We start from the raw sequence: 20,455 nt of genomic DNA on the forward strand, positions 1-20,455 counted from the left end.
AGGGTCTCTGCACCCCAGGGTGGGAGGTGGGGTTGGGGATGGATTGGTACAAAGTACCAGCAGGAACCAGGCTCTGTGTCCTAATTTATTATGACTACATAGCCCACATTCTTCTACCCACGTATCCATGGAGTCCAGGGCCCAGAAAGCCTCCTGCTGCCCTGCCAGACCCTGGAACTCCCCAAGAGCAAGGTGTGGCACAGGCTGATCAGCTCACGCAGAATAGCAGGGCTTCAGCTGCCCAAGTGCGTGCGTAGCCAGAGCACAGCATTCATGAAGTTGTCTGACTCCACCTCCACCTCTGATAGTGCATGGGTGCTTTTGGGATAGAGTAGGAGCCTGTAGGGATTAGTTAGCAACACTTAAGGTTGGAGGGTCCTCCCATGCTCACCTGCCCACCAGTTGCCAGGGCCATCCTGCTGCACTCACCGAACAGGCACATTCCGGGTCTTGAGGGCACGGTAATACTCCATGCCCTGCTTGAAGGGCACACGCCGATCCTCCTGGCCCAACATCAATAACAGTGGTGTCTTCACCTGGGTGTTTGGGGAGGAGTGGGAAGCTGTGTTGAGCTAAGCCCTGGGTTCTGGATGGATGGGCAGCACACAGGGCAAGGAGGGGGCTGCATACCTGAGGGATGTATTTGATGGGTGATTTGTCCAGCATCTCAGCCCACACACTGAGGTCTGGCAGGCAGTCACTGCTGAAAGGAAAGCCGGCTTCTACCACGCACCTGCAAGACACCAAGCTGATGCAGCCCCAGGAATTCTGGGGCCTGTGGGGCTCCATGAGAATATGAGGTAGAGGAGAAGGGCAGGGACCTGTGGTGTATGCCTACCAGTCAGGGATGTCAGTGGAGCCCAGCATGGAGGCAATGTTGATCACGGGGTTCCGGGCCACACAGGCCCTGTAGGTCTCTGGGTACTGACCAATCAAGTGGCAGGAGATGAAGCCACCATGGGAACCACCCATAAGGGCCACATGGTTTGCATTAAAGTGTTCCTCCTGGAGCACTTGTTCTACTGCAAACTGCAGAGTAGAGAAAACCATGCTGCAGCCAGCTGCGCAGCCAGCTGCCCACCCAGCTGAATGGGGGCATCCCCCTGGCAGCTCATGTTCCAGCCTGTTCAGAGGCCCTAGCCCCTGCTACCTGGACATCCTTCACATCCTGGTGGCCCACATTGCCTGGGAGGGAGAGGATGCTGTCCTGGCCAAAGCCTGTGGAGCCACGATAGTTCACTGAGGGCAGAGAGGGACCAAACAGTGTGGTCAGGCAACATTACCAGCCCCGTGGACACCCTTTTCACACATCTGTGAAGTAGGCCCTGGGGTCAGCTATACCACAGTCAAGGGAAAGGGGCCCAGAGATTTGAGGCTACCTCAGTGACCACAGCACCCTTTCCCTGGAAATCCCGTTAGTCCTTGTTTTCACTATGCCACAGAACCAGAGGCTGGGCCCCGGCAGTTCCTGGTAGTGGTTATTAGGTCTGGGCTACAGAAAGACCTGGAGACTAGAGTTGCACCCGTGATGTTTGTACAAACCAGGCCCACCTGCCTCACTCCAGCATAGTCCTAACAGAGCTGCAAGTCCCTGCTCACTCACCTAGTAGTACCGCAAAGCCCATCTTGCAAAGCATGGCTGGGAACAGCATCCAGGCAGTGACAAAGGATGAATGGGGCCCCCCTGCACACAGGGAGCAGAGGGTGAAAGAGCCAGCCAGGAGAAAGGCTGGGAGGGCAAGGACTCTTATTCCAGATGCCTACCGTGGGGTATGACCACCATGGGCACCTGGGTCTTATCTGGAGGGTTGCTGGGCTGCAGCAGGATTGCTTCAAAGTCAAGGCCAGCTGCAAGGAGAGGGCAAAGGTCAGCAGTGCCAGCCTAGGGGCTTCCCCAACCAAGGTCCCATCTGTAGCTGCACATCTGGGGCTGACCTCTGGGTCAGAGACCTGGCCAGGGTAGTCCACACCATGACACATGGACCTCAAAAGGCTCATGCTTCTGCCCTCGTCAGGGAGCCCCACCCTGCAGGGACAGCATTCTGGATGAGCTGACTAAGGCCTTGAATGAGGCCTATTTTCTTTGGACCTGGGTCTTCCCACCATAGATGATTTGGCCTGTGGGAGCCCAGGTGATACTCAGAGCAGGCGCTCAGATGTCTGGATGCTACTTCCCATACCCATCCATAAAAGGAGCAGAAAACCTCTTAGAAGTCATCCCTGGAAACCCCACAATGTGAGGCAGGAGGCAAGAAAGGTCACCGCAGAGGCTGTGTGCTGGGGAACCTGGAGAAGGCATCCCTCTGCCCCTGGCCCAGCTCACCATACTGCACATTCTCTTGCTCTGGGGGTGGCTGTAGTACCCGGATGCCCCAGTGGATGTCAGGAATGGGCTCAGCCTCCTCCAGGGACACCCACAACACTGACTGCTCCTTCCCTGCAGAAGGCAGGAACCCAACTTTCTGCCAAGGGGAAGCAATGTGTCACAGGTGGCCTGGCTGCCTCCCAGCCCTTCCCCTTCTGCCCACAGTGGGAAATAGGCAGCTCTCATTATGCTGGCCCCTCTACCCACCTCCAGAGGGTATAGCATGGCTTCCTGTTGCAGGCTGGCATTTACCAAGGTATTCACACTCTCATATCACATGCACACATGCACACCCCTCCCTCCTCAGCTTCTAGGCTCTGCTGTCTCCATTGCTCTGTAATACCAGGACTGGGCACTTCCCCAGGCACCTTGTTCTGTACAGAGCAGATTCTAGCCTAGTAGTTCATTCCCGTGAGTGCCAAACCCTCATGGACCGTGCTGAGCTGGACCTGTGTCTTGGCCCTTCTGCATGCTGACCAGCCATGTTCAGACTCTGGGACCAATTCCCTGACCTGTGAGCTCTGCCTGCCCAGAACCCCTGCCTCCATGGCCTAGGACCCACTGACACTCACCAGGGTTGGAGGTAGGTTGGGGGTGGAAAACTGTGCCACCATGAGGTCCTGGTCAATTGTGAGCAGCTTCCAGCTCCCTCCTGACCCTCCTAGAAAAGGCAGATGCCATTAAGTGCTTAGTAGGAACCATCACCTTTATACCTGCTTCTCTATAACAGAGTCCCAGGCTGGAGGCTCAATGGAAAGGTGCCCTTTTCCTGAGAAGTGCCTTTCACAAACACCCAACTGCACATGGTCCTGAGTGAGCCTCCTGCCCTCAGTCCCTTGTTCATCTGACAAGACACTGGCTGGGTTGGGAACTGCCAGACTTGGAGACACATCAGACCATGCAGGCACATCTGCCTGTCCCTCGATGGCTGCAGTGTGCAGGATGGTAGCTGGGCCCGGGGAGTTGGGGGTGGGGGAGTGTGCTGATTTGGGGCAGTGGCGTCCAAGCAATTCTGAAGCAGTTGTACAGCGAGCTGTAGGTTTGGAATAATATTTTGGTAGCTTTGTGAAGGAATGGGTATAGTCTGGTCAGGTGAAGGACTCAAAGCACATTTCAAGGGCAGAATCACCAGGCCTAAGTATGGGGAAGATGGGGGAGTCAACACTAGGCTTTTCCTGGGCCCTGAGTTGGCAGAGCTGCCTCTGCCAGAGATGGGGCACCCAAGATTTGCAGAGGGGGAAGGATGACTCTGGCAGATCTTGGTAAGAGAGAGTTTTGTTGGTTTTAGGAGCAGAGGTGGGACCATGCTGAGGCTGGGCCAGGATACATGGAGCAGAGTTGAGTGCTAAAGGGCAGTAGAGCAGGGAAGCTAGTCTGTTGGTTGGGTAAGGGTCTGCACGGACAGGGGCCTTTGGCACCTGTTAGTAAAGGCTATGGATAGTCAGTGGTGCAGAGTAGCTAAGAATGCCATCACTGTCCCACATGCTGGGGCTCCAGTCCCCCCTTGGCTGGCTGGCTTGCTCACCAGCCCTGCCCTTTCCCCCATCCCCAAAGCCTTGCTCACCAGCTGTGAGAGAGGTCACGGTGCCCACCTGGGTGTCCACAGCAAACAGGTCCTGAAGCAGAGGGGAGGCCACATGTAGCACCACATCCAGGAGTCTTCCCTCTGCCTATGGATCCCTTCTCTATCTCCTCTCTACCCTCTTGGAGACCCCTGGCCAGACCAAGGCTGTGGGCAGCTATGGCAATGGTTACTCAGTACAACAGGGAATAGCATGAGCGCCTGGGTTCAAATCCCAGCACCATCACAACTTGCTGGGTGAACCTGGGCAAAGTAAGGAATCCCTTTGAGCCCCGTTGAGTTGGCATGAGGACCAAATATCATACCCAAAAGGAGCCTGGCACACTGGGTGTCTTCACTCCATCCATGGGGGAAGGGCTCAGTCCTGCTCCCATCAGCTGCCCTTACAGAGTATTCAGGGACCCACCCCAGTGGCAGTCCCCTTGTGCTCCAGCTAGAAATGCCTGGGAGGTGTTGCATCTCTGCCTCAGATGAAAAGGCCTGAGTTCTGCTGTGGTATACCAGGGCAGCCAGTCCCCTCCAGCAGAAGTGAGTCCAGGATGGGCGGGCAGGGTTTTAAGGGGCTGGTGGGACTTTGTGGCTGGGCATTCTACCCAGGGGCATGCAGGTGCTATGTCTCAGGGGCCCAGGGCTCCTGGGGGTTGACCACAGGGGCTGCCCCTCAACACAATCAGTATCCCTCACCTGCCGGCTGTGCTGAGCTGAGTCAAAGACCACTCTCTGGCTGTCAGCTGACCAGCATCCCAGAGGCAGAAGGCTGCAGTAGATCCCAGAGAAGTTCTCTGTAAAGATAAGAGGGCTGGAGCTGCATCCAGGAGTGGAGGTAGGGAGGGTCAAGTCTACAAGGCAGGATAGGCTACTGGGGAATTCACCTGGGACCCTGCTCAGGAACCAGTCAGGCCCCTGCAGCTTGTGGCACACATGGGGGCACCCTAGGCGATAAGGAGCTGCCTAAGTAGGTGGCTGAGGGGCAGAGGCCTCTGGGGACCCAGAGAGGAAGAGCTCCAGAGAGAAACTGTGGGTGCTAAGAGGAAAAGCACTTGCTCTCCTGAGTTGCTCCAGTTGAGCCCTGGTAGGTACCAGGTGCTTTAACTAAGATATCCTCTGTCTGTCTTGTCTCCACTGTGGTGCTTAGTACAGCGCCTGGCACAGGGGGCTCAGTAAATCCTACCCTTTAATATCATTACTCATTTAATGCTCACTATGATCCTATGAGGCAGGCAGGCACAATCACCCCTCCATGAAGAAATGGGAGCTCAGGGAGGCCAGGACCCTGTCTGAGGACACAGCTAATTCAAGACAGAGCTGGGATTCATACTAGGTTCCCACCACTGCATCCCTGCAACCCAAAGAGAAGACAAAGAGGCTGTCTCTTGTCCACTGAACTCCTGAAACTGACTGGGTGGCCTGAGAAAACAGGAGACTCATCCTTGAGATGGTCCAGGAGGATTAAAACAAAGCTGTGAACACTCAAGACAGGAGCCTCGCAGCCAAGAGCCACCCTCCTGAAGACCGAACTGACTTCAGGGCTTAGACTGGACAAAGGTTGCTGGGGTTAAGACGGCAGACAGGATAACATCATGCCCTTGGGTCCACAGCCTCTCAAATGTGACATTCCAAGCTAGTGTACTTCCTGAGACCCACTCAAAGGAGTCATGGTTTTGGTTTTAACCAGCCATTGGAAAAATAAGAAAAATCTAATTATGACCTGCAGCACAGGAACTAATACATCATCAGCTTGGGCCACTCTGATCTCAGCTTGGTCCCACAACTCTTTGCTATTGAACTGTTCCCTGTGGTGACAGCCCCGCTCCCTGAGGATGCTGGGCATAAGGCTGGCCCAGCAGGGAGGGACAGCCCTCAGAACGTAGGAAGAGCGGGACAGGGACGCAACAGATGGCAGGAAAGCAGAGCTACAGGCTCCACTGCACCCACCTAGGTACGTCTTACCTCCCAGCTGCCGAGGCACGACATCTACCACCACTGAGGTAACCTTGGTATACCAGTCATACTGCAAGAGGACACAATGGTCAGGCCCACTAGGGGACACACAGCACCCTGTGCCTATCTCCTTTTGCCTTAGGTAGCCCCAGGAGAGAGAGGGGGGACCTGGAATGGGCCTGATGTATCTCTTTTCTAGTGACCGGACCAGATGTCCAAGGGGCCTCAGATAGGCATGTCCCTCTGACTTTGACCAGGGGCCCAGAGCTCTTCCTGGGCAGGGTCTGAGATTATGTAATTCCCCACTCTATCCTAGCCCCTCGCAGAGCCTGGCTACATGCAATTGAGAGCCAAAGCGAGGAGCATTCTTGCAGACTGAGCATTCTCAAGGTGGCATGCCCACAGTGCAAAGCTCTCCATGCAGCACTCTCCAGGCCCTGCCTTGAGAGGACAGGCAGAACTCACAGTGCTGCTGCATTGAGGACAGAAGGGCACCTACTGAGGGCCCATGGGGAGATGATACTGACCCTTCAGCTCTCATCCACCATCCCATCTTCTTGCTGACCACGCTCCCACCCTCACCACCTCCAGCTCACCAGGCACAGCTGGCTGCACTGATGATGGGGGATCAGAGACAGGTATTGCAGGTAGACAATGCGACATTGGTCTGGGCTCAGCCGGGGAGAAGAGACAGCCAGGGAGTCATCCGAGAGGAGCTCTGGGCCAGATGGAAACATAAGCATCACGCAGGCCGGCAGGGCCAATGTGTGTCAGCAAAGCACAAGTGGACATCAGCCACTTACCACACTTCCCCCCGATGAGGTCCACATAGTACAGGGCTGACCTGGAACCGCCAGACAGACACTCAGTCTCAAGGCCAGTTGGGTTGCAAGGCCCCTTGCCTTGCCCCACTCTCTCACCTGCGATTTGTGCAATAGCGGATGCCCAACCGGAAGGGCTCATGCCACCAGCCCACAAACACCACACCGGCATCTCCAGGGGCCCAGAATGCCTGTAAACAAGGTCACAGAGCAAGAGTGAGCAAGGGGTGGTAGCTCGAGAAGGGCCCCAGACACCAGGAGGGACATAGGCTGTTGCTGACCTGTCCAGGGGACACATTCTCAGGTACTCCCTCAAGCACAGAGATGTTGCCACTCTCGACATCCAGCACACAGAGCACAGGGATGCTTTTGGAAACCATGTTTTCTCCCCAGTCTTCGTAAAACACAAACTGATCCCCCTGAGAACACAAGATACTCAATGCCCAGCCTGTCTACAGGACCTGCTCCGCTTCCTAGAAGCCAGTGCTCCCCAGGTCTGACAGGCACAGTATGGGAAGGAAGTACACTGAGCCCCAGGGCTGCCCTGCTGGGCCTTCGTGGATTGGCCACGACCACGAGCACCTTGATGGCTTGGTCTGGCTTCTTCAGCCTGGCTATCTCATCATCGCTGGCACTGACGTCCAAGGCTTTGGTCTGAAAGAAGGACTCGGCCTTGGGGCGCTTCTTCTCTGCCACATACAACAAGTGTGTCTCCGAGTGCGACCAGGACAGGCAGCCAAAGCAGTCTGGATGTAGGCAGGGCCAATCAGGGGGGGCCCAGGGCTACAGCTACCCCTCCTGTTCACCCTGCCTGCTCACCATCCAGGTGCCTCACCATCCTCATAAACAGGCCCATGTTTCTCCAGAGCTGACAGGTTGAAGCTCTTGAGCTTCCGGTTCTTCTCCCAGACCTGAGGACATCGGGGCATTAGGCTTTGTGCCCCCTAACAGAGGCTTATCTGCAGGGCAGAGCCTTTCTCTAGTCACCCACTACCTGGTCCCATGCAGACTCACCTCCAGGAACTGCTTCTCTTCCCCAGGGCCTGTGCCTCTAGCCTTGCGCAGCACAGCTTTCATGGTGCCTGAAGGAGACTCTCTGCTCAGTAGTCTGTGGACATGGGGCAGCAGGTCAGTATTATCTTGCAGTAACCCCGTCCTGCCACCTTACTGGCCACAACCTCTTAGGAGAGATTGTTGAGGCTCAGGCTCCACACCAGCTCTGGAGCACTTCTAGCCCCACCTTGCCTTTCCTCCCTGAGGCAGAGACTCTACTCTCCCCAACTCCCCAGGCCACCAGGGGCTCTAGTCCAGGCTGAGTTTGGAGCAAGCCTCCAGTGCTTATCAGGTCATGTCACCAGAGACTGAATGAGCTCCCAAGGGGGCAAGAACCTCGATCCTGGTCCTCCTTCTAGGCACATGGTGGGCATTCATAAAAGGCTTGCATTGTGAATGGCTGTGGCCTTGCCCACAAGCTTCCTCCCTCAAACTTACTCCCCCAGGGTCTCCACACTGTTGCCTGCAGGTCCTGCAAATACCACTGAGTCCCCATCATGGAACACCAGGTATTGGCGGCAGAATCGAATGTTCTCCATGCGTTCCAGGTCCCTCTGGGTCCACTCTGTGAGGGGAGGCATGAGGCTGCTCACCTGGTCTTGTCTACTCCTGGCTACTCCCCCCGACCCCACCTGACCCAGGAAGGCCTAGATCTATCTTCCCCAATCTGTCTCCAGACACCAACACCCTACCCTGGCTGCAGGCTGGACACTTGGCCACAACCCTGGTCCAGGTCTCCAGAGCCTGAGCTGACAGCCTTTTTGAGAGAACCCACTAATAACACCAGCACCCACCCTGGATTCTTGAGGGCAGCCTGGCACGATTGTATGGGATGCAGTGGTTTGCGTATAGCCCTACAAGGCCCAAGCCCTGACCCTAGGTCTGAGTTCTACCCCTACACCGTCATCTCGTGCACTCATAGGGGCCATCTGGTAACTCCCCGCACGCCCCTGGCCCCGCCCCGCCCCCCACACCTGCATGCAGGGACCTGTGTATCCTCCAAGCCTAGGCCGGCTCCCTACACACCCGTACGCTCTGTCAAGCAACGAGTCCTCCACACCCCCTTCCTTCCCACCCCAGTGCGCAAGCCCGTCGCCAGCCAGGTCCCCTCCGCACACACACCAGTGTGCACCGTCCGATATTGGCCGCCGTACTGCGTGGTGATCTCCGGGCCCAGGCAGGCGGCGCTCAGCGAGGGATGGCGGCTAAGGCCCCGATACAGCGCCGCCGCCTCCTCGGGCTCGCTCAGCAGCACCTGCGCAGGGGACACATCAGGGTCAGGCCCGGCCCGGTCTGCAGGTACCACAGGGACCGCGGGCAGAGCCCTCACCTGACGTTCCATAGTCTCCTTTCTGCAGCTGAGGCTAAGCGAGGCTTGCTCGCGCCCGGAAGTGAGGCTTCCGGGGGCGGAGCCTGGGGCGGCCCCGGCTGTCTCCGCCTCTGCCCTGCGGCAATCTGGGAGGGGCGGGGCCTTCGGCGAAAGGGCGAGAACCGTTGACAGGGGGCGGGCCTTGAGGGTGAGAGGACCCGGCCTGGGAGTGATAAGTCCTGAGTGGGAGGGGACAGGGGCCTGGAGAGGGAGTGGCCTTCAAGGGGCGAACTAGCTAAGTGGTGGGTGGGGCCGTGGGCCGAGTCCCGGGGCCGAGTCCCGGGCCCCTTACCGAGTGTGGGATCTCGGAGGAGAGGGGCAGCCCTGTGGAAGCGGAACCCGGGAGCGGGGCTTCGGGGAGGGGAGAAGGGCCTACGAGAAAAGCGGGTGAGACGGGGCTGCGAGGCGGAAGCAGCGTGGTTGGATGGGGGTGGCCCTAGCACCCGAAGGGCGGGGTCCGAGGGGAATGGGACCCACACGTCTTTGAGGATGAAGGGCGGGGCGGGCACGGAGCCCTTCGAGGAATGCGGAGCTGGGAGCCCGTGAGGGCGAGGGCGAGGGCGAGGCAGTGGGGAGCGGGCCACAGAGTGGATCTCCCGTGGCTCTGGGGCTGACTGTAGGGTACCTGCCAGTCCACTACGAGGCAGACATTCACCAGACTGTGCCAGACCCTGCCCTGTAGGACTCCCAGGCAGACGAAGGGAAGGGCGAGAGTCGGAGCAGAGGACGCAGAGCAGAACCCTAGGGTGCCGGGAAAAGAGGGGCGGGTGTTTACTCTCAGGGTGCTACCTGGGCTTATCAGTCACCAGGCCTGCCCCAAGAGCTATCTATCCCCGCAGCCTTTACCCACCCTTCTCAGTGGCTCCTTGCTGGGGACCATGAGCTGGTGGGTCCCTGCCTTCCTCCCCAGGCCTTAGCCTGAGCTTTTGGCTGTGGAGGGCCTGGTGGGCTCAGACTCCACTCAGGACCAGAGAGCTTCCTGGGGAAAGAAACGAGGTAGGCAGGCTCCCTGTGCACGTGGCACAGGATTGGCTGGGCTAAGATGGCAGCAGAGAGCAGGAGAGGCTGGACAGTAAGGATGTCCCCTCCATATGCCTCAGTCTGGCTGGTCTTCTACATTCAGGGCCCTGGCTCCCTGCTCCATTGCGTGCTGGGGATTGAGATTCCACCTGTCTGACCTGCAGCTTCCCCTTTCCCATCAGCGTCATCATTACTTACTCAAGATTATTAGTTTAAAAAAAAAAAAAAGTCTCAGCCGGGCATGGGGCCCACACCTGTAATCCCAGCACTTTACGAGTCCGAGGTGGGTGGATCACCTGAGGCCAGGAGTTTGAGACCAGCCTGGCCAACATAGTGAAACCCTGTCTCTACTAAAAAATACAAAAAAAAAATTAGCCAGGTGTGGTGGGGGGTGCCTGTAATCCCAGCTACTTGGGAGGCTGAGGCAAGAGAATTGCTTGAACCTGGGAGGCAGAGGTTGCACTGAGCTGAGATCCTGCCATTGCACTCCAGCCCGGGCAACAATGTGAAACTCTGTCTCAAAACAACAACAACAAAATACTAAGAGTCCCAATTTTCTGATGCCATTGCATTCGTATGTACAGGACTGGTATCAAGGCCAGAAACAGTAGAATGAGTGGCCCCAGCCACCAATTTGGGTGGAAAGATTGGAAACTAGGATGTTCATCAAGCATCATTTGTAATAGGAACTCTGGGAATATAGTGCCTGTTCCTCAGGTTGTGTGCGGTAGACTGGCTATGAACTCATGGTGTACGAACTCTGGAGGTTGGGCACTGCAAGACGAACATTTAAGTACCTGAAATAAACATGTGGAAATAAACAGAAAGCTAGAACCAGGATATATTGCACCTTCTGGCTTCTTTTTAAAATGACTGGAGCAAGAAACAGGAAAGAAGCACATGCGTCAAGATGTTAACTCTGGGGAGAGGACCAGAGGTGAAGCTGGGATTCTCGTTTATCTGTGTTTTTTAAAAAAATCTAGCAATTCTGGGTGACTTTGGTAAGGAGGTACTCCTGGCCATCTGAGGAAGGCCTAAGGTGTGGCAGCCAGCAAGAGTTTGGGGGTTGGAAAATTCGGAGCAAGGCAGAGCGGTGCAGGGCTTGTTGGCAGCACCAGGGGGCAGCACTTGATCACTGCCTCCCCGGAACCAGGCCCCCGAAAGCTGTGTGTGCAGCCAGCACACTAAAGGCTGTGGAGGCACTGTCCCTCAGCAGCCTGCGCACTGACTGCCTGATCCAGGTCCAAGCTTGGGACCTCTACTTGGGCACCTTTGTGGAGGGCCCATTTTCTTTGGATGGCTTGCTGTGGACTCAGCCCTGTGTTGTGCCAGCATTTCTGCAACTTTGTCTATCCTTTTCTCTTTAGCCGTAGACAGGATTGTTGCAAATTTGGCAATTTGCTCCTTCAGCTAAGCCTTCCCAGTTAAGAAACCATCCCAGAAACAGTCTGTAGGTTGTTTATATCAAGTCCTTTTATTCTGATACCACAGAATTACCTTGTCACAATACAGGGGGAGGGACACTGAAGTACCACGAGTTCTCACAGAGCACAGGAGGACAGCACACAATTCACAAGGTCATGTGGAGGACTCGGGTCATTGCACTTACAACTGTAAACTTGTTTGTTTGACTTTGTACAGCACTCTTCCCCCCTCAAATAAAGGAGAGAAGGAAAGAAAGGGAGAGAGGGAGGAGGAGGGGAAAGCAAAAAAAAAAAAAAAAAAAAAAGACATGAAAGCTAGAGGAAAAGGTATTGAGTGGCCACCACTCTCCAGGATACTGCACTTGGAGAGAAGGAGTTGATTTGACCCCAGAAACTGAATGAGGCAGGAACGCACACACACACACACACACACACACACACACACACACGCACATACACACATGATCATGTGCATACACATAAAATATCTCACCACTTCCATGGCTCTCCAGTGCCACCCCAGTGCACATGGCAGCAGGGCTGCTGGCACCCAGGGAGACAGAGATGGCATCTCTGAGGAGTTTCAGTTGGTTAGGCCTGTCCCTCTAACCCTGTTGGAGTCCATGATGACAAGTATTTACAGCATGGGCATGGGTAAGGGGAGAGGGGAGGGGGCAACAGGGCAGGACCATGCTGTCATGGCAAAGGACCTGCCTGGAAAACTCCCTACAGGCTCCAGAAGACAGGGCATAGTTGCCACCACTGCTGTTCTTTCACTGTGGGCCCTGAGACCACATGCTAGCCCAAGGACTAAGAGGATGGTGGTGAGGGGAGGGCTGTCACTGTGAAGTGAGTACACTAGGCCCTGAAGTGGGCAGAGAGAGGAGGCAATGCCCTTGCTCATGATGCTGGGAAGAGGGGTATGGAGAAAGCCTGGGCTGCATGCTAGAGACTCATTTGGAGATGTGTCTGTTGCTCTCTACTTCCCAAGGCACCGAATGCTGGTCCCTCAGCTTCTGGCTGCATTGTCCCCAGAGTCACAACTGCATCCATGCAGGAGCCAGGAAGGATAGTCCATGGACCAGAGGCCTGCTCCAGCCACCTTCACAGAGGGCCAATGATGTATCCTGGGGGTACAGTGGGGAATGAGGAGTGACAGCTGTCAAATTTCAAACTCAGAGGGCTTGGCCAGAAAGGAAATTTGCGGAAAAGTCAGTACTTTAGAGCCTGAGACTAGGCCTACTGGAGGCTCTGACTCCCTAACATTTCCCTGCCTATTCCTTGCTTCTTGTCCCATCCCCTGGCCTGTAGTGGAAAGGATGATTGCCTTGGTCTCCAAGGCACATCCCCACACAGAGCTGGTCCTGGGCGGCCAGAGGTGTTAGATGATGTCTTCCCTCAGCCCTCGCTCAGATGGCTTCATTCAGCCCACACCTGATCTCTGGGATGGGGAAGATATTCCATGGGTTGAGTGAGGCCAAGTCCCAGGAAGGCAAGGGTGTTAAGTCCAACACAGAGGTTGGCAGCTTCCTTTCCCATCCATTGCTTCCAGAGGTGAGCCAGGAGCCCTCACTGAAGGGGTGTGTAGACCTTTTAAAAAAGCATGAGAAATGCGGACCCCTGAGAAATGCATGGTGCAAACCAGAGCACTCTGGACAAAGGTCAGGCCTTGAGGGGTCAGGCAGCTACTACCTGCCGTACTCCTGGCTCAGTGGTAGAAAAACTGATGAGCAGTGGGATGCTTGGGCTTTGGAGAAGGGGGTGGGCAGGGAGCATAGGGTCCTAGGGACAGATGCCGAGAGGGTCACACAGGACCTTCTATAAGATTTGCTATTGAGAAACTTCACAAGAAACTTAGCTTGAAGCCACTGTTCATATGCACAGTTCCAGATGACCATTGTCAACTGTTCTCACCACAAGTGCCAAAGGCCCTGTTCTTCCTGAGCATCCATTGACCCCCTAGCTCCAGCCCAGATCTCCTGGCTCACAGTCCTTTGAGCCTCTTAGCCACAGAGGAGAGGCATGGAACAGGTGCAGTCAAGAGCTGGGGTCCCTGAGGCACAACCTGGCACTGGTCTTATCTCTGCCTCTCTGGCCATGGATGCTGCCCAGCTCTGCCCTTGACTAGTGCCCTTTGGGAAAGGGCTAGCAGATGCCTATGGCTCAGGGTTGGGGTAGGAAGGGAAAATGACAGACAGAAATCCTACAGCAAGCCTTCAGAATGTCCATGTCCATACACACGCATCCTGTTCAGGCTCCTACCATTGCATCTGCTCTGGGGATTCCTTTTTACCTGCTATCCTGGACAGAGAAAACTGCAGGGTGTGTGGGGCCTTGAACTACCTGCCCTGCAGTCTGGCACGCTCAGGCAACAATTCTGGCAGGTCCTCACTAGCTTGTGCAGAAGTCAGCTAGAAGTGCTCCTGAAGGAGAGGTTCTGAGGCAAAAAGAACTCCAAGCAACAGGGTCGAGCATTTAAAATGGATGAAATCGTGCAAAGAGGCTGCGAGCTGTGCATGCTCCACTGCGGGACAGGCGGTGACTCACCTGGCAGCAGCGAGTCCTGCCACAGGTCAAACATGCCACAGACTGAGAATTTCACACACACAATGGGAGCAGGGGTGGGGTGGGGGTTGGGGGTGATATGAGTGTATCTATCCAGTTTCTCAATTGCATGTTTGCAATTAACTCCTTATACATAACATGGAATTTATTAAATATTAACAGTTGTCAAAATTGAGGGTTTATATTTCATTGCATAGAACGTTAGAGATGAGACTTGTGGCTGTGCCCAAGATGAAGGGAGGCCCCCAAGGGAAGGGCCTTGGGGAGGAATGCAGCCCAGCCCACCAGATGGATAGACAGTGGCACACTCCTCCACACAGGGCCCTGGGCCTTTCCCTTGGCTAGCAGAAGCCTGGCCACTCTGCTCTGAGCACACCCACTGGTGATGGCTTAAGAAGGACTGGAATTGCACAGTAAACAGAGGCGGGCTAAGGGACCTCCCTAGACCTCGCCCTGGGGTTGTGCTCTTGGTGGCCTGCTGCCCCCTATTGCTTCTAAGTCAACATTCTCCCTGTGCTGAGCAGGGGCAGAGCAGAGAGGAAACCGAACCATCAGTCACAAAGTGGTGGTGGAGGGGAGAGGCAAGGGGTGAGCCAAGAGAAGAGAGAAAGTGGGAGAGAGAAACAAAAGAAAAATGTTTATGAGGTATACACGTAAATCAAACTGGAATGATTAAGGCTGTTCTTGAAATCAAAAGAAATCCCCAGGTGTATGGACGAGGAGCCGGCTGGTTGAGACAATGGCGGTGCCGCTGGGATGCTCACGATGGCTAGGGGGATGGCTTTGAGCTGGTGGCAGTGTTCTAGGACACTGCCACCCACGGGCTGGGAGAAGCCTCAGCCAGTGCCCACGCTGCTTTTCGGTGCTACGGCCTCTTATTTCAGCGATGAGACAGTGTTAGGTCCTAATGTTTGTAAAGTTCTCCCAACCCCATGCTGGCCACATGGAGGTCTGCTCTGATGTCACCCAGAGGGCAGGTGACGGGGGCAGGGCCCTGTGCCACAGAGGGATCCGGGCCAGCTGGAATGTGAAGGAAACGGAGCCCGGGGCCCCCAGCCCTCAGTCAAAGCCCCTCTCCAAGGCTGTGGAAAAACTTCTGGCATCTCGGAGGGAGGGCAGTGTGCGCCCAAACTCTGTGTATAACGCATTGGAAGCCTGGCTGGCCAGGCTGCAAAGAGGAGGCTGTGGGAAGTACGGCAAGATACCGTTGTGGCCGGGTTTCTGGAGAGGGTCCTCCCTCCCAACGAGGGCTGTGCCTTGAAAGTGGTGCCCTGTGGAGAGCAGCGTCTCTGGAAAAACAATCAAAGGTCCTCCGGCCACTGGTGCCGCTTGTCCAGCAGATGCTTCACCCAGACAGCTGCTGTGAGAAAACATCGCATCCTCAACTGAGGCCTGCCTGCCACGTCCCACCTGGTGAGTCTTTGGGCCAAGGGTTTGCCAGATTGTAGATGCTTGAAAGAGAAAAGGAGGGAGGGAGGAAGGAAAGAAAAGAAAGAAGGATTCTGTCAAGAACCATAGATAGCTGCTTCCCACCCTCACACACCTCTCAGCCATCTGCCTGTGCCAGTAGCCACCTCCGCACCCACGGAGTGCCATGCCACTCAGGCCCAGGAGGTGGGTGCTTGGGCAGGTTGGAGGTCACAGAGAGGACAGGAAGAAAGAAGAATCAGGTCAGCCAGGAAGGGACACTTCTTTTAATGTAACAAAAGTTCCTTTTTTTTTTTTGCTTGAGAGTGATGGAGATGGAATTTGGTTTGCAATGGCACACCTTTCCAAGCCCATCTCTGAAATTGCTATAAAGAACTCCAGGAAAGGGATACTCACAGCAGCACTGTCCACTTGACCCAATAATTAGCCGAATGCTAGAACTCAAGGGAGATTTCTTTAACTACAAAGTCAGTGGTCTCAGTGGCCCGTCCACACCATGTGGCAGGATGCAGAACAAAGCTGTGTCTGTGCTGCTTTTGCCTGCTCAAGAAACACACCCTGGCCCCAAACCCAAGGTAGGTACTGCCATGAATCCAGGCCATAGGCTGCCCCTTCTTCCCCTCCTCTCAGCACCACTTCTGATTTCACATCTGTTCCAGGGCAACTCCAAGGAAACATCAGCTGAGCGGGAAGCTGCAGGAAGCCCACTGTGAGAGGGTGAAGGCAGAAAGAACACTGAGGGCTGCACTATGCTACTGTAATTAGAAGAAATTCCAGGCTTCTTACTTGGCCTGCACAACCCACCCCAGCTGAGTCCCACCCCCTTGGACTTTACCCCTGACCACCTCTCCCCTCCACTGTGGCCCTAGCTGTGCTGACCTTTTCCTTGTCCCTGGTGCCCCCAGTCCCGTCCTAGCATCCAATCATCTGTCAGTGCTGGTCCCTCCCCTCTGTACATCCCACAGCAGCTGTCCTCCTCCCTCAAGCCTTTCCTCACATACCTTCAGCTCAGCACTTTATCTAGAGCAGACCTCACTGCTTCCATAGCTCTGCTTCACTGGCTTTAAAATACTTATCACTTTCAGAAAGTACCTTTTTAATTGAATTTTTATTTTTAAACTTATTTATTCTCTATCTCCTTTAATGGATTGTCAGCTTCAGAGGGCAAGGACCTGGTTTTGTTCTCTGCCACACCCCTAGAGCCTGGAATAGCACCTGGCACATACCTGGGGCTTGACGAACATTTGTTAAATAAATGGATGGAAGCCTGGGCCTTTCCAGGGCCCCACTGCTTTTCCAGAGAGGTAGCCTGTGAGGTACCACACCTAGCTCCTTCCCTCCCACACCCAGGGCTGGCCTGGGCCCAGCATCTGCTGGCCCCAGGGCTCCCTTGAAGTGACCTGCTCACTGACCACCAGGCCCTGCATGGATACCACATACATGCCTGTGCACCATGAGAAGCACCCTGAAGTGGGAAGGAGGGAGAAGAGGAGGGCCAAAGGGGTATAGGACAGTGGTCGGTGGTCCTGGCTATGCACAGAGCCACACCAACAGCCAGGTGATTCTCCTCCCACCCAGGATGATGCACTTTCTCCTCCTCCCACAGAGGCAGGGCCAAGGCCAGGGCCAGGGCAGGGTCCAGGAAGTGGTGTCTCATCCTGCCTTGGCCACTGCAGCCCAGACAGGGCCAGGGCTCCCATCCTGAGGCCATTCTGTCCTATCCTTGGGCTGACCTAGTCTGGGACTGAGACTCCCTTTCCTCTATGTCCCTTCCTGTCTGCCTCTCTACTCCTTCCACTCTTCTATCCTGTGGGCCACAGGCTCAGCCTGTGAAGCCAGGAGTGTTTTGACTTCATTCCCAGAGCTGCACATGCAGCTCTGCAGGGTTTGGGGACTCTAATCTCTTCCAACTGACTGGAGCAAAGGCACCAGTAGCAGACATCAGGGAAGAGGCGTGTTCCCCCACAGGAGCCACAAACCACCCTGTCATTTGAACTCAGTGCCCAGCACATAGCCACAGACCACCCGGACTTTGAACTCAGTGTCCGGCACATAGACTTCAAGTCGTGGGGTGTAGTTGGCTTTGCTGGGCTCTTCTCCAGGGGTGCCACCTGACTCATGTGCCACCATCTCAGGGAGCTCTGTGGCCCCCGCCTCTTGCCAGGATGGAGGGCTGCTGGGCCCATCACAGCTGAAGGAAGCCCACCAGGCCCTTCCCAGTTCACACTTGTTGGAACTGACTAGTAGCTGTTGTCTGCCAGGCCTTGGCCCTTCACTCCTCCTCTGGCGCATCTCACCCTGTTCCTGATACTCACTGTTATACGCAGAGTCCAGAGCTGCGCCCTGGCCTCTGACTCCAGAGATTTTTCCACAGCAATGATAACTGTCTTCATTTCTTCAAGAGCCTGTGGAGCATTTATAGAGGAGGGCTGGAGAGGAGCTGCATGCCAGGGACCCTACCTACAATCCAGTGTTCAGCCCAGTGTTGTGGGAGCCCTGCAGGGGATAGCGGATGGTTTGAAAGACCAGGGGGCATCAGCCCTGGCTTTGGCCCCTCCTTTGCTGGGGGCCTCTACTGTGTTGGCCCCATGGTAGGGGCTCTGTGCACAGTGTCCTTCCTCTTTCTCCTCCCACATTCAGAGAAGAGAACATTGCATCTCCAGCCACAGCACCAGCAGAAGACTGGACTCCTCCCAGAGGACCCTTCGGACTTAGAGCCCCGCCCCCACCCACATTGCCTGGGGCCTTTCCCAGAAGAGGCAAGGTACAGGCTGCTCGTACTCACCCTGCTGGGCATGGTCACCAGAATGAGGAAAATTTTTTGCCAAAAGCAGAAACAGCTGTGACATAGAAAGAGGAGAGAGGCATCAGGAAATTGAGCCAGACCCCTCCCAGTCAGGGCCACTTGGCATAGTGAAGCCAAGCATCAGCAGGTGGGCCCTCCGGCTGGCCTTCCTGTGACGAGCCCTTCCCTGTGCCTGAGTGACTGAGTCTGAAGTCATCTCACAGACCCAGCCTGCACCAGAGCAGGCCCCAGAGCAGCCACCCACCACAGACCCAGTCACAGGCAGTGCATACCTTCCGTCAGTTTGCCAGCTTGCTCGGCTGCCCCACCAGGAAGGATCTTGGAGAACACGCTCTCCCCTTCGGCACCTGGCTGGCTGGCAGGAGCCCCTGGGGTTCCTCCAGGCCTTGCTCCAGCCTTCACACCTAGGAGGAAAGAAACCACCCTCATGAACTATGCATGGCCTGGCTCTTCAGGGTCTCAGAGTGCAAGTAGCCACAAGGGAATCTGAACACAGCTACCCCATGAGGTGGGAAGGTGAGAAGGAGGCCATGGGAATAAAGGGATGAAGGAAAGAACAGGAAAACAAGGGGTGGGAGGAGGCAGAAAAAAGGAGGTTGAGGAAGGTAAAGAAGAAAGGGAAGCAAAGGCAGAGGAGAGGAGGAAAGGGGAAGGAAGGAGGGAGCAAGAAGCCATGGTCCCTGCCCTGTGCTCACCAGTGCCTTCCAGCTTCTCTGCCCAGAGCTGCTTGGGCCCTAAAGCCCCTGTGCTGGTGACCTCATTGGCTTATTCTAACCCTAGGCTTGTTTTCTTCTGGGGAAGTCCACAGCCCGTGGGGCACCTCTTCAGGGATTAGTAAGGGCATGCAGTGTGGGGGAGCTCAGGGCGCAGGTGGTGTAGAGAGAGAACAGCCTGGGTTCTGTGCTATGGGCCATAGCCAAGGATGTCAGAGGATATGCTTACCTGCAGGTCCAGGTCCTGGTGTTGACTGGGCCTGAGGAGCCCTTCCCTGTTGCGGAGCTTTGGCTGTCCCTTTAGAGCCATTTGTCTGTTCTGCCCGTGGCTGCAACACAGAACCTATAGCTGAGATTCTGCCCATCAACCCTGCCCATGCCCAGCCTGGAACCAAGGGGATGCCCAAGCTTCATTCGTAGCATCTGCCCTGGTTATAACCCATGTACGGGAGCTCTGCTTACCAGTCCTGCTGGCTGAGGGCCTGTGGCTGTCGTGGGGCCTGGCTGAGGCTTCCCTGCAGGCTGGCTGGCAACAGGGGCTGAGCCCCGGGTGGTTGGCTGGCTCTGTTGCTGCAGCCGAGCCTGCGTCGGGGCCTGCTGTGGGGGCTGCAGCCCAAGACCTTGCTGCTGCTGCTGCTGTTGTTGCTGCTGCTGCATCTGTGGCTGGCGCGATGCTGCCCCAGAGGGTATTTGCCTGGATGATGGTGGCTGTGACTGTTGTGGCCCTGGAGCTGCCTGCCGACATTGCAACTGTGGCTGCGCCTGGGGTTCTGCCTTTGACTGCGGTGCAGCGGGCCCAGAGTGGGCTTGTCGGGAGCCCTTCTTGCTGTCAGAGGCATGATGGTATGCGGAGGGAGCACGGGATGGCTGTGAGTACTCAGCAGAGCTGGGGTAGCCAGGCTGACTCTTCTTCGGCATAGCTGGAGCAGAGCTGGGCTGAGAGTGGGGCCGGGCCTCATGGCGACCCAGGTCCCGAGTGTGTGGTTTGGCAGCACGCCGTCCTGGCTCCTCACCAGTGTGGCGGCCTGAGTGCCGCCCGTGGTCACTGTGGTGCCGGTGTTCCTTGGCTGAGGCATGGCGGCCTGGGCCACCCTCATCGTGAGGCCACAGGCCCTCCTCAGGGGGTTCATCGTAGTCATGGTAGCTGTGCCTGGAAGGGCCTCGCTTCTGGGAGGAGGAGGAAACTGCATGGCCCCCGTGGTGCCTGAACCGGTCAGAGCGGGCATCCCGGGGCTTATCAAACCAGTCCGTCTCCTCCTGGCCCAGGTGATACGCTTCAGAGACCAAAAACAGAATACCATCAACCCCCGGGCTGGCCGCAGGGGGAGGCCTAGCTGAAGCCATGCAAAGAAACCAAGAGAGTGGGTG

At 55.9% G+C, this 20,455-nt stretch overlaps 2 protein-coding genes across 6 annotated transcripts in view; both read right to left on the minus strand.

Annotated features, from left to right (window-relative positions):
* Window positions 1-71: 71 nt before the first annotated feature.
* APEH (acylaminoacyl-peptide hydrolase) lies at window positions 72-9,523 on the minus strand. Of its 2 annotated transcripts, XM_017503872.2 has the most exons (22): window positions 9,093-9,523; window positions 8,885-9,017; window positions 8,201-8,327; window positions 7,724-7,817; window positions 7,545-7,620; window positions 7,292-7,455; window positions 6,991-7,128; window positions 6,809-6,900; window positions 6,692-6,732; window positions 6,485-6,606; window positions 5,898-5,958; window positions 4,632-4,729; window positions 3,930-3,981; window positions 2,938-3,026; window positions 2,324-2,462; window positions 1,765-1,848; window positions 1,604-1,684; window positions 1,151-1,239; window positions 839-1,029; window positions 631-733; window positions 430-536; window positions 72-339 (listed from the first exon to the last, which is right to left on the minus strand). In XM_017503872.2, exons 1-22 carry the CDS (start codon window positions 9,102-9,104, stop codon window positions 234-236), a joined length of 2,199 nt encoding a protein of 732 aa, XP_017359361.1. In that variant the 5' UTR covers window positions 9,105-9,523; the 3' UTR covers window positions 72-233. The 2 variants fall into 2 exon arrangements, with proteins under 2 accessions (XP_017359361.1, XP_037598962.1); XM_037743034.1 differs by lacking the exon at window positions 8,885-9,017 and having other exon boundaries at window positions 73-339; window positions 9,093-9,184.
* A 2,079-nt stretch (window positions 9,524-11,602) lies between these two features.
* BSN (bassoon presynaptic cytomatrix protein) overlaps window positions 11,603-20,455 on the minus strand; it is a 111,446-nt gene continuing 102,593 nt past the window's right edge. For 2 of the 4 annotated variants that reach the window (XR_001817847.2, XR_001817784.2), the window contains exons 7-12: window positions 19,550-20,361; window positions 19,317-19,416; window positions 18,647-18,778; window positions 18,354-18,408; window positions 17,884-17,973; window positions 11,603-15,591 (exon numbers count right to left, since the gene is read on the minus strand). Coding sequence is in view for 1 of the 4 variants with exons in the window: in XM_017503645.2 (XP_017359134.1) it covers window positions 18,368-18,408; window positions 18,647-18,778; window positions 19,317-19,416; window positions 19,550-20,361 (1,085 nt within the window). In the remaining 3 variants the exon portion in view is untranslated. The remainder of the gene's footprint in view (window positions 15,592-17,883; window positions 17,974-18,353; window positions 18,409-18,646; window positions 18,779-19,316; window positions 19,417-19,549; window positions 20,362-20,455) is intronic. The other 2 variants (XR_001817829.2, XM_017503645.2) reach the window with 2 other exon arrangements.

The sequence above is a fragment of the Cebus imitator genome, unplaced genomic scaffold (assembly GCF_001604975.1).
Source record: "Cebus imitator isolate Cc_AM_T3 unplaced genomic scaffold, Cebus_imitator-1.0 Scaffold0, whole genome shotgun sequence".
NCBI classification, from domain to species: domain Eukaryota; kingdom Metazoa; phylum Chordata; class Mammalia; order Primates; family Cebidae; genus Cebus; species Cebus imitator.